Below are 12,549 nucleotides of genomic sequence, written 5' to 3' on the forward strand. Positions count from 1 at the left end.
CCTGGGACCTGGAGATGGAAAGTTAGTTAAATGCAGTRAACAGCAGTAGCTAATAGTTAATAGCTRAAGTTAAGTGGAATAARCAGCTCAGTGGAACAGACTTGACAGGTCAATAGAAAGGACATGAGGGATGGAGTCCAAGGTATTGGACTATTTTATCATTGAATAGATTTGTACAGTCAGAGGATGGATGACTAAAAGTGATTTAGGATCATAAAAAGAACCCACCAACCCCTTGCCAGGTAAGTGAATAAAATATTGAATTACTAATAAAATGATAGAACCTTAAGTTAAATCAGTGACCCTTAAAGGAAAGGATGTATTTTGCACATTCACAGTTTCATTAATTCGGTCAGTCTCAACCATCATAAGCACAATATTTTTTTTTACCAGGTTCTCATTTTCTCTTGGTGAATTTTATTCCTTATATGTTGCAACCTTGGCATCAAGACCTTAAAATCCTTGCAAGGAGAAAGAAAAATACATAATGAAACTTTTTTAAAAAAAAACCCCTTCAGGTTTAGAAATAGGACAAACCTGCTGACTCTGGAGAAAGTGCTTTGAGTACCACATCAGCAACTATCAGCAGCTCCTCTGCAGTGGCACTTTGAGACCTTGTAAATGTGCAGTGGCACCTGGGGAAAGAGGTTGGTTAATTGTGCCATGGAGCTCTAAATTGACTGGGAGGACTCAAAACCTGCTATTTATAGTCACTGTTACTACCTGAAGTAGTGTGTTTTAGAGTGGTACATTAATATTAGGAGGACCATTTGAGGGAGTTCTTGTTGGCTGTTGTAACATAAATATCAATAAACCAGCTGTGAGATATAATCTGTTTCTCTCAGCTCTATTTTTATTGGTCTCACAGCCTGTACTGCCTTTATGTCCTCCTTGCAGTCAAGCCTCCCTCAAAATAATGATAATTATTATGTTGTAATAATAGTATGTCACAGTGTAAAAGCCAGCTCTGTCTCCTGACTATTTCTGTGGCTGATGCATACTCAGAGGTTTTGGAAGGAATTTCAGGCTCTGATGACTAATGCCATAACTCCCTTTCCCCCGCTGCATCAGAAAAGAGCTTCATTGAAGGTTTACTATGACCCCAGAGAGAAATTTTCTTCTCTTTTCTTCTTCTTCTTTTTTTTTTGAGTGTTGTGTCGTGTTATGGTATAAAGGTTGAAGAATTTGGAAAAGGAGCTGAATTTAGAATTTGGCTCTGTTTAGAAAAATATCACCTTATTATGTATTGGTTTGACTAATAGGGTTTTTTTACAGAAGCAGTGTACTCTCTGCCATCGAAAATCTATTACTGCACATACAGTATTAATAAAAAGCATTTGGAAATGCAATTCACTGRTGTATTTAAGTGTGAGTCATTGATTATGCTTAATTACAGGCAATATGATAGGGAAAATCAATCTCTGAACTACCAAAATATCTCACCTTCAATAGCTGAGGGTTAAGCTGCTCTGGAATTTTCCGGTGAAATCTTTTCTTATTGGAAAAAACCAAATTCAAACCCTTCAGTTTTGCTGGATATTCAAYCTTGTGCTCAAAGGAGGAGAATAATGGGAAAAGGCAGGGGCTCAGGAGCTGCAAAATTGATACTTAAGAGGCTTGTATAATCTGTGAGAGGCCAAAATCCCTATTCCTGTACCTGATCAGGTCTGATGCTGACTGTACTCTGCCCTTCCACAGCTGACAGGTGTTAACCACAGGACCAGGATTGTGYTTATTCTCTGTGGAAAAGCTTAAAAAGTTCCTTAAGTGGAAAGGAAACACTTTGAACCTTGAAAATAACAAAAGGTTCTTAAATCAGCACTGCTTATTGCTCACATGGACCCATCTTGTACCTTGTTGGGTGGAGGGTTTTTTATGTGCAGTAAATCTGGATGAGCAMATGCAATGTTAGCTGGGTAAGCACCCACAGAAACAACATTCTTCCTGAGAGAAACAGAAACCAAGACTGCAAATGCTCTTGAGTTCTGTTTTGCCTTGTCCATTGGTGTGTTGACCATTCTTAACTATTCCTTCTGAACCTCATTTATGGTGACATCATGAGAGCTTGAAAGTATAGATTTAATTACCATTCTTTTAGTAAGATAATCAAGTTGTTCTACCAACATCTTTCTACTGCAGTATAGAATGATTTTTATAATGTTTTTTTTTGTGGGGAAACAAACATATTCAGTGTTCTTGATGATTCAAACCTCTTTTTTTTTTTTTTTTTTCCTGAAAATGCTCTGTTTGGGAAAGGAATTGAAAGCAACTCTTTTACATAAACTGTGGTAAAAGTAGCTGGGCAGCTAAATGACAAGAAGGTGTGGACATGTTAGATATCATTAGTCATGTTATATATATATAACTATCTATAGTTATCTATACTTATGTTAGATACCATTAGTCAATGGCAGTGGAGGGCTCGGCAGGAGGTGTTTCGTAAGGACTAACCCAATTTTCATGAAGACAATCTCCCTAGGATTCTCACACTGTCAGAAGAGAGGCAAACTTACAGGAGATAGAGCAGGGTTTTTTCTAGAGGAAATTGTATTCTTTTTGTGTTAAGTAGAGAGGCAAAGATTAGTCCAAAGTTAGCACTAACCCTTTAAGCCTAGTATCTCTAAGTCACTGTTACCATTATACTGCTCTTGAGTTTAAAATCTTACAGCTATTTCATCATCTTCAAAAGATTTGTCATAGTGCTGGATGAAAATAGAAATAACTRTAGATTATTAATATTTTTTTCCTCTTTGTAGCTATTTGACAAATATGCTTTGGTCTATGCTGCAGGTGGGTTCTTCTTAAACAGGAAAATGTTAAGGCCTAATACCTGTCCCTGTCAACAGGTGATCCATGGGACTACAACTTTGCTGCCTCAGTGGGACAAATGTGTGGACCTTGTAGAAAATGCCCTCCCCTACGTTGTGGGTAAGATGTTTGTGAAAGCCCATTTTCAAGAAGACAAGAAAGAGATGGTGAGTCCTCTGCTGTCTCTATCTGGAAATTTTCAATTAGTGGTTTCCTCCTCACTGCCTCTAATGTTAGAACAAAGTTTAAAAAGAGATAAGATTCTTAAAAATGTTTTAATTTAATTAAAAAAACCCCCACAAAACACAAGGAGAAAGTTGAATGGATTTGAAGAAGTGTTACCTTTCTGCCCATCTGGGCACTGCCCCTTCTTTCCATCAGACAAATAAACAGCCAAAACTAGGTTGGATGCTGTTAGTTCATATAAATATTGACAGCCAGGCTGTGCAGGAACAGAKTGAGGGGTATTGGTGAGAATGGTTTAGTATAGCTAGGATAACTCATTATAGTAAAGTTTTTACTGGCTAGTCAAAAAAAATTTTGAGGCTTCTCTGTCTTAGGACTACTCTTAGAAAGCCGTGACTGCTACACCTGTAAACAAAGCAAGAAATATGTAATTGATGTCTGGMCCAAATTAAGGGAATCTTAGAGCTACAGTGGGAGTTTATTTTGTGATTCAGGTCTTTTTTGCTGAACAGTGAAAGGAAATATTCTCCCATACCACTGAGTCCAGAGAGAGGTTCCTCATTCTAAAACTTCAACAATAGCTATGTTATCGCTTCTCTGAATAATCTATTCAAATAATTAATTACCCTTCATAATAATTTATGACTTACTTTCAGTTCATGTTTTTCTTACAAGGTTTTCCAATATCCGCTTTTACAGCCATTGATTTTCCAACAATAATCAGTCTTAAATTAACTAATTTAGTCATTGAACTTAGCTCTCTATGCAGGAGAAGCACAACTGTTTAGGAAACATGAAATAGCACTCTGTGCTGGGAGCAAAAACTCTGTGAAAGCCCTGAACTGCCCTGGCTCAGACTTGATCTACTTTGCTTTCTCAGGGAAGGATTCCATTTTAGAAAGCACACATTTTATTTATTCTTTGTTGCCTGTTTCCCTCTCAGGTTCTGCATTTCTTTTCATATTTGCCTTCAGCTGGGAGTTTCCTCTCCGAGATCCAGATTTTCAATCCCCTGCTTCTTGATYCACTTTGTAATGTGCTATTTGGCCATTTTGTGGCAAAAAATATGCTAGGCATATGCAGTGTGTTATCCTGCACAGGATAAGTGGGAAGAGTAGGAGTAGAAGAAATGTACWCTTTATGGAGGGCATGGACACTTTYTCATGTTTCTATATGTGAGGAAAAAAATATGAGAAGTAGATAGAGCAGAGAAGGGTTTTCTCTTGAAATATGACCTAATTAGAATGWTTCTTAGTGTGCACATTCCTTTTTAGACCACAGCTTTGGAAAATTATCAAGTCTGAATTCACAGTAGCATCCATAGRGAGAAATGCATATAAAATTCATAGTTTAGGTCACAACATTCAGCCTTAAAATGAACTACCCATGGAGATAAAATTACAAACAGGTGAAATTCATTCCATTCCATTTAGAAGTGTACTGTTCAAGTTAATAGTTTGTGGTGTTATCATTTTCATTTCAATGGTTTTCAGTTCTATTTTCTTCCTTAAGCAGTAAGAAAGCATGTGAGTAAAGCATTCTTATTTTTGCAGTTTTTTTCCTTTCTTTTATTTTTTTTTTACTGCCTTATGGCATATATCTGTCTATGATAAGCAAATCCTGAGTTACAGATTATATGGATTCTTTCCCCCCCATGTTTTGTGATTGATGTTTCATACCTTAGACACTTCTCTTCTTTTATCAAGAAAGACATTATTTGTGTCTAAATATAGCACTGCTTCTAACTCAGAGTGCCTGCAGTGTTTCTTACAGATACGCCTGAGTGGTTTCAGTAATAACTTTGATAGCAGGAATAGGTTTCTCCCCCTGCCCCCTGCAGCTAYAGCTGCTGCATAAAGCCTAAGTATACACCAGGGCCTGGCTGCAGAGCTTAAGTTTGAACTTGTAACCTCCAAATACAGGGAGTTCACCTCATTAGTGCATGAAGTTAATTGAGTCAGTGCTCTGTCATCAATATCTTTAAGTTACCCCATTTCCTGGGATGCAGTTTACTGTGAATGTTTACTCTTTAGTCATATTTAATGCTAGACCTGCTCCAGTTGACCTATATTGCCTCTAAAAATATGAAGTGTTTTTGAAAAAGGTAGGAAAAAAATGAATAATCCAAGGAATTTAGCTACATRTTTTCTGACTGCACCACAAATAAAGGATAGTTCCAGATTAAAATATACACCTGATACATTAAYGACAATTTAGCTAAAGGTAATGTTACTTTCTAGGGTTTAGACCCTACTTTCAATGACATTTCAGAGCTACTAGATTTATAGAAGAAGATTATATAAATCTCTGCTGCTTGACATTTTCATTATTTTTAAATGCAACATAACTGATAACACAAAGCTCCAATAAGTCTTCATCTAATGGATATCTGTCATGTCTTGTGCAGTCTCAACTCTGGTTTGTGCTAAAGGACTAAATGGCTGGATCCCCCTCATTTCCTCACTCTCACAGTGTTCCCCATGGCTCTCTGTCAYGGGGTTCATTTGCTGTGGTAAATAGAGGCAGCTGGTTGCAAAAACCTTGCTGGGCTACCAGACAGATGCATAGGAATGAGGGCTCTTTAGACTCACATAATGCATACTTTATCCATTAGATTTCCTGGTTTCTGTCATTTCAGGGTTTTCTTAGTGTACATACTCACTCAGCAGTGCTRTTATTATTTTTCACTCGTGTGAGATGTTGTTCTGGGCTGTGCAGAGGTGTCTGAAAAAGCAGCCAAGCAGAAGTGGTTGTGGTTTTTCCCAGCTTTGCACAGATCCAAGCTGTCCTCGGTGGTTCAGGACCACAGAAGCAGTTATTAATAAGGTGTGCCTCAGTCTCACATAAACCAAACCAGGCAATAGTTGCTCTCTCTGCAGAAAAGCCTGAAAATGCCTCTCAGCTGGTTCCTGCTGCGTGGCCAGTGATCTAGAACCTAAGGGTCAGAAATCTCCCCAAAGGACTGCAAATCTCTCAGTGGTTTTTATGATTTKAAGATGGATATTCTCACAAATGTGACATGAAATGATCAGCAATGAGCAGGGTATGTGGTACACCTGAAGGGAAAGAAGACGGAAAGGAACTTGCCTTCAGAAGAAGTGTCTCAGTACTGGAGAAAGCAGAAATTAGCCTTCAAGAAAGGATAGCAGATATGACCTGATTTGCAATCATTTTGGTCTAACCAAATCTGTCACTCCTACAYACTCCAGACCTTTTCTTACAGTGATTCTGCCATTATATGTTTTACTGGAGAGGGATTTATTAAATGTTTTGCAGATGGAGGAGTTGACTGAAGGAATTCGCTGGGCTTTTATTGACATGTTAGAAAAAGAAAACGACTGGATGGACTCTGAAACAAAAAGAAAAGCTCATGAGAAGGTAATAAACATAAACATTGAATGAGTAAAATCCTGTTACAGTAAAGATTTGACTTGAGAGTGGATAACAGTTTGTCATGGACTTTACTTGCAGTTCCAGTTACCTACTCATCATTTTGTTTGTGAAGGGACATGTGCCACACTTGTTTTTCCAGCAGCTGAGCCATCTGAGTGCCAGCTTCTTTGCAGAAGTTATTTTTSTTTGCTTTTTCTTCTTCCCTTGCCTCCATCTTTCCCTGTGTGGCTCTGGCTGATGTAGATTATGAGCTTCTTTCAGATTTGGCTTTTCTTGTCAAAGGCTTCACCTGAACTGGGAGAGCAGGGACACACCAATCTACAACAGAAAATGGTGTCTAAAACATCTGAGACAGCTGAGGGTATTTGCTGTGAAGATGGAGGATCCAGCCTAGAAGGGGATATGAGAATAATTCAGGTTTCATAGTTTTTCCAGTGTTTTGGTGGGAGGCCTAACTTGAGAGCTGTCTTTTGAGAGTGTAATGGCCATCCCAGCTGAACATCCATTTCCTGATAGAATAATGCCAGCTATGAAGTGTTGTAATCAAGGATGGTATTACTGGTCCTGATTGCTCTCAGATAAAGTCTCAATAAAGTGCAGGAGGTAAAGGTGAAGGCAGAAGGATGTACTCAAAACCTCTTTTTCACTCTATTCCCACATTTACAGCACATGATGAGTGGAAAGGAAGATTGTCCAAATGCAGAGCTCTATCCCCAGAGCAGCAGTAGGAGGGGGCGTGTAAAAAGATGAGGTGAGGGCGTTGTGTGGGTCTGTGTCCTTAWTTGTTGAGGCAATGAGATATCAGTGAATTAGTAAACACCCTCTTTGAATAAACTGACAGGCAAGTGCAGCTGAACTGTTCCTGCACTCTATGCTTGAATAAAAATAGCAGTGTTTTGATTTAAGAGCAAACATGGCCTTCAAAGTTTTTTAGTAAGTCTAACAAAAAGGCTGTTGAGCTGTTATATCATTGGAAAGATTTAAATTCCATATGCAGACCATTTACATTTTATACAGCAGCGCTCTTCATATAYGTGCAAATGAAATAGAGCTGCATAAATGCACCAATAAACTCTGTAGCAAGAGAACAATAATAAAATGACATTTATTTCCTGCTAACCTGGTGGTAAATGGGCTGCAGTTGTTACTCCTTGCTGGCTGTGAAGCTTTTTTTTTTTTAACTAGAAATTCCATTAGAAATATAATAATCTGTAATTTTGTTATTTGTTAAAATTGATGCAAAACAAGAGCAGGAAGATTTTCTAATGATTTCCTTAATAAAGATGTTTTTGTACAACCACCTGCTTAGTGATTCGGTTCAAAATTTGCTACCTGCCTTTCACCAGAGAAACAATACAAACATTGCCAAAAAMCAATAAACTCCCTAAAAAAAGCTCTCCCTTTCCCATTTTAGGGAAGTTTTTCATCAGAAGGGAGGTTATATACCTACCTTTGGTAGGTAGAGATGGCTGTTTCCCTYTGTTGATTTATTGGGAAGCTTATGGCACTTTGCTCCCAATTTAGGCACAGCACTGAAGGTTCTGAAGTTAGTGGGGTGAGTCTGGACTGGACAGTGCATGWCAAACTAAACTCCATAAATACAACAAAAACAATACTGCAAGCCATAGYACTATCAAATGAAGAGCAAATGGTTTAAAATTATTCTCACTGACTTGAAAAACCATTTCATAGTTTGCTGACATAAGAACCGGGTCAAGCTTGTAAGACACAAGTGTTATGCAATGCCTTAGATACTGCAGAAAMAATTTTGTGATAAGACTTATGACTACAAGTTGAAGTTCAGATTCACAGAAATAGCTACTTGGCTGGAAGGAAGGAGTCTAGAGAGACACTTGGGAGATTTCCAGACATGGAGTGTGTGTATATTTATTAAGTATTATTTATTGTTAATGATAGATATTCTATTTGTCCTGGAACTCTTGGATGAGCATGTTTTTAATTCAAGAAATAGATTCATTACATGTAGGGTCAGATATTTCACTGGGGAAATCTAAGGTTTATAATACAACAGAACCTTCAAAATCTGTTACACTGCTCTAATTAAATCTCATGAGCATAGCACTTTCTGCTGTTACTTTTTCAATACTTAGKCTTTAATAAAGCAGCACAGACAGCATGAATTTTATGAGGGAGATTGGTAGGTTAAAAAAGCCCCAGTACTACTTTATTATAGATATCTGTAAAAGTTGCATTTCTTTGTCAATAAATATCCACAAGATGTTCCATGTAGGTCCCTTCCAACCAAAATGTTCTAATTCTATTCTATCAATTAAGTWAAGAAAGGCAGCTATTAGTTAGGTAAAGAATGTTTTGGTCTTTTATGTTTTCATCAGTAACATTGTCACATTGTCCCTTGTAGCAGTGCAGATTGGAGCTTCTGTCCCAAGTTCTGGGGCAAAACTGTATCCTGTATCCTATGTGGAAATGACTGTGATTCAGATATTTTTCTCTTCCTCTGTATTTTTAATCTCGTTGCATTCTTGAAACGTTCAAATGCTCTGAAAAGAAATGAACTGCAGAAACCCGGTGGTGRTTTTGTTTATTGGACCTGCTCCGTGTGATCTATTTAATTTGCCTTTAGTTTTTCTTAATTCCAGGCATATTTGAGTCATTGACAACTTTTTTTGAAAGAAGAATAGGGTTGGTGTAGAATCTGGGTGTCTGGACAATGGGCATAGAGAACCTTGTGGTGATTGTATCTTTAGATGATGACAATGTAATATAAAGGACATGGCAGGTTTGAAAGAAATTTAATTGCAGATTCTCTCTGGGATTCAGATACTGTTTCATGTGTTTCCTTCTTCCTCTTTTCTGAGCGATGCCCACCTTTCTTTTGTGCTTGGCTGAGGCCAAATTYGTACACCTCGCTGTCAGCCTAGTGCTTTGCAATCAAAAGAACCATCGACCTCCAAAGGACTTACAAAAGACCCTCTGGTAGAAACTATTTTTGAATTCTRCTTTAGGCAGCTTGTCAGCTGTATCTAATGACTGTCTGTGACTCTCTTTGTGTGTGTCCTGTTGTTTTATGTTACTCAGAGGGGACACTACTAATTTGATGAGTCAAACCATGTTAAAAGGATAAAATCTACTACTCCAAGTGGGAACAATTGTCTTGCATCCTTGATATCTGAGAATAATCCCTTTAACCCTTCTACACTTTGGAGTTAAGATTTGACATTCCTTTTGTAACAAAACAATATAATGAGATAACATCTACTMATTTACCTCTCTCCTCCCTCCATTCCTTTCTTTCTATGATCGAAAGAAGAATTTAAACCAAACCATCTGACAGCCAGTCTTACAAAACCAGTTTCCTGGCAGGGTAAGGTGACTCTGCTTTCACGTGCAGTTCTCACCTGGCTCTCTGGATGGAGCTCACGCTGCTTCCAAAGGAGCTCCGGGTCGGAGAAAACGCTCGGATTTGTGCTGTTTTCTCTCCTTGTCCTTACTCCTCTGCTCTATTCAAGCCCTGTTTTATTGCACTCTATTTCACAATCATCTCAAGTTTGCTTCATGTCTGTTAACTCCCCGAATTTTCAGTTTTCTCTGATTAACAAACACCCCCAAAATGTTTCTCTTCTTGTCCTTTCAGTCTCCCTTTTGTAAGGGTCATAATATTTTCCCCTTATTTGCAGAACAGAGAATTTATTCAGCTGAGTGCTGCTCCAAGGGTGGGTCTGGCACTCTCCAAGTGCATCTTCTGTGAGTTACTGATGGTCATGTCACAGCCTCTGAGCAGGATTGAAGGCGTGGGGGGAGACAAGGGACAGCCTTTTTTTTTACAATAAAGGTGCAGATTGCAGCCAGCTATGGCAGCCAAGTGGTGTTGACAGCCGTGTTTTGGCATGGTGGACCACAGGAAAAAGGGAGGACCCACAACTCCCAAAAAGAAAAGGAAGGACCCAAAACTCCCCCCCAAAAAAAGAGGACAACATCATTGACATAATTTGAGGGCTCACTTCTKTAAAATGATAATTTATTGCTGCTGCTCTTCAAAGGATAATTCAGTGGAAGATCATCACTGACATGTTAAATTATTCCCACTCCTGGGCAGGAATCATTATTTTATTCATCACTATTTTTCCTTCCTAAAATGCCCTTTGTCCTTGGATTTAACTGGAGGCTTCAAAAAGGACTTCTTAAAGTTTACAATTCTCCTGTAAAATATCCTGTCAGGCTATGGCACAGGAGTTACTTTCTATTTGGAAGTTGTTTGGTTTTTATGTGGTTTTTTTTTTTTGTTTGTTTTTTTTTTTTTGTTTTGGTTTTTTTTTGTTTGTTTGTTTTGTTTTTTTGGGTTGTTTTTTGGCTTTGCAGTACTATTTTTAAAGCATGGATGATAAGCCAAAAGAGAGCTTGTTTTTCCTCTAGTAAAATTTTTCTGTAACATTATTAACCTCCTTAAGYCATGGAGCACAAATCCCAAGGTCACCGTGCGATCATTTGCCTCCTGAACTTGCCTGCTGCTTTGCTTTATTTCTGAGGAAGTTGTATAYGCAACATTTGTTTTCTCCACATCTCTCTGGGTCTGAAGACAGAGTCAAGAGGAACACAGGAAAATACCAGGACTGTGCCTAGCTATAGGTGGCTCTCTCGGGCAGTGTTAGGTACCTTTGTTTAGCCTACAGGGCTTGTTTGGCTGCTTCAAGAGCGACAACAAACCTCCCCAGACAGCACAGTGTAATTTGGGCCCTCAGGAAATCACCAGCCATCTGTGTACAAGCCTGATTTAACAAAGTTCATGTATTTTAAAGGAGATAGGTGTCCATAGGCTATCTCACTGGAGCTCTTTGTTTCCCAGCTGGAAGTTACTGGCCACATCCAGCCCTGCAGTCGMTAATCTGAACCCTGCTCCCTTCCCCAGTTCTCCGTGGTCTCTCTCTCTCTTCACATTTGGATGATTTCACTGTGACCATGACAGCTGTGCTGCTCAGAGCAGAGTCCAGTGCCTGCTTGGGACAGAGGCCAAACAGTAGCAGATGTTGAGAGATGAACGTAAGGACAGGGCAAGCACAAAGGGACACATTCCCACTGTCCTTTCCCGGCCTCTGACAAACTGCAGCTCWGTTGCTTCCCGAGCCAGAAGTGGTGTCTTTGTATTTATTCATATTTTCCTGCTGCGAGTTTGTCCAATGACATTTTGAACCCACAACAATTTTTATCRTCCGCCACTTCCCAAAGCAGTGAGTTCCACTGCCTCTCTGTGCTCTGCGGGTAGAAAGAATGGTTTTTTGCTTGTCTGAAAAACGTCGCCTTCTTCTATGTTATGGTGGTGCAGAAACCAGAGAATCATCATTGCCTGTTCTCTTCTTGTGCTCACTCYTGCTCCTCTATAACCTTGGCACAGCACTACATACAGGGAGAATGGAGCATCCTGCTTTCCTTCACACAGCCTGTCCAAGGCATGCACTAGACAATTCTAAAAAATAACATTTCATTGAGATCTGAGGCAGACAAAAAGGCCAGGCACCACAGCTTCAGAAGCTGAAATTATTCTTTCTTAAAGCCATGCTAATTTTGCATGACGATGATAAATCATCCAATCTTGACAGTGGTTACTCGGTGCTCTGCAAAAATTAAAAATGCCTTTTGTGTCTTGTGGGGTCTGTGGACCCATCCTATGAAAAAAAATGCAAAAATGTGACAGAGGAACCAGCCCTGAGACTCAGTGCCTCTCTGATTTCAAGTATTTATTTTTTTTTTTTTCTGGAATGAAAGCCAGCACAAAACTGACAGAACAGGCCTTGGTAAAAGAGAGAGGTGGAGTTGTAAAACTAAAGCTTGCAAGACAGCTTTTATGGGTTCCTTCAATATGACTTGTTTCAGGGAAATCAGAGAACTGCATAAAGTATAAGTCTGCTTCAGAGCACTCATAGAAACTGCCAGACACACTTCAGAAAAGCTAAGACAAGAGGAAGAATTTTCCAATGGCTCTAATTGCAGTTAGATTCTTCATTCTTGTTCAAAAGCCAATAGGGGTGACTGCTGACTTCCTAATTTACTGGTTTTACTGGAAAGTTTGATTCAGATATTCTTGCAAAAACCTTGTCATTTCTAAACTGGAAAGTATACTTTTGTTGAGTGCCAATTAAACCTTAGYCATATTTGTGGAAGTGAACATTCTGAGATGAGGGTAGTCTG

General features: G+C 38.9%; 1 protein-coding gene across 1 annotated transcript in view; it reads left to right on the top strand.

Annotated features, from left to right (window-relative positions):
- Window positions 1-12,549, top strand: part of PHEX (phosphate regulating endopeptidase X-linked) — a 95,595-nt gene that overhangs the window by 39,819 nt on the left and 43,227 nt on the right. Inside the window, exons 11-12 of the mRNA XM_057383268.1 lie at window positions 2,847-2,975; window positions 6,271-6,372. Coding sequence (XP_057239251.1) covers window positions 2,847-2,975; window positions 6,271-6,372 — 231 coding nt within the window. The remainder of the gene's footprint in view (window positions 1-2,846; window positions 2,976-6,270; window positions 6,373-12,549) is intronic.

Source organism: Malurus melanocephalus, unplaced genomic scaffold, assembly GCF_030028575.1.
Source record: "Malurus melanocephalus ecotype Western Australia unplaced genomic scaffold, MMel_1.1 scaffold_618, whole genome shotgun sequence".
Lineage (NCBI taxonomy): Eukaryota > Metazoa > Chordata > Aves > Passeriformes > Maluridae > Malurus > Malurus melanocephalus.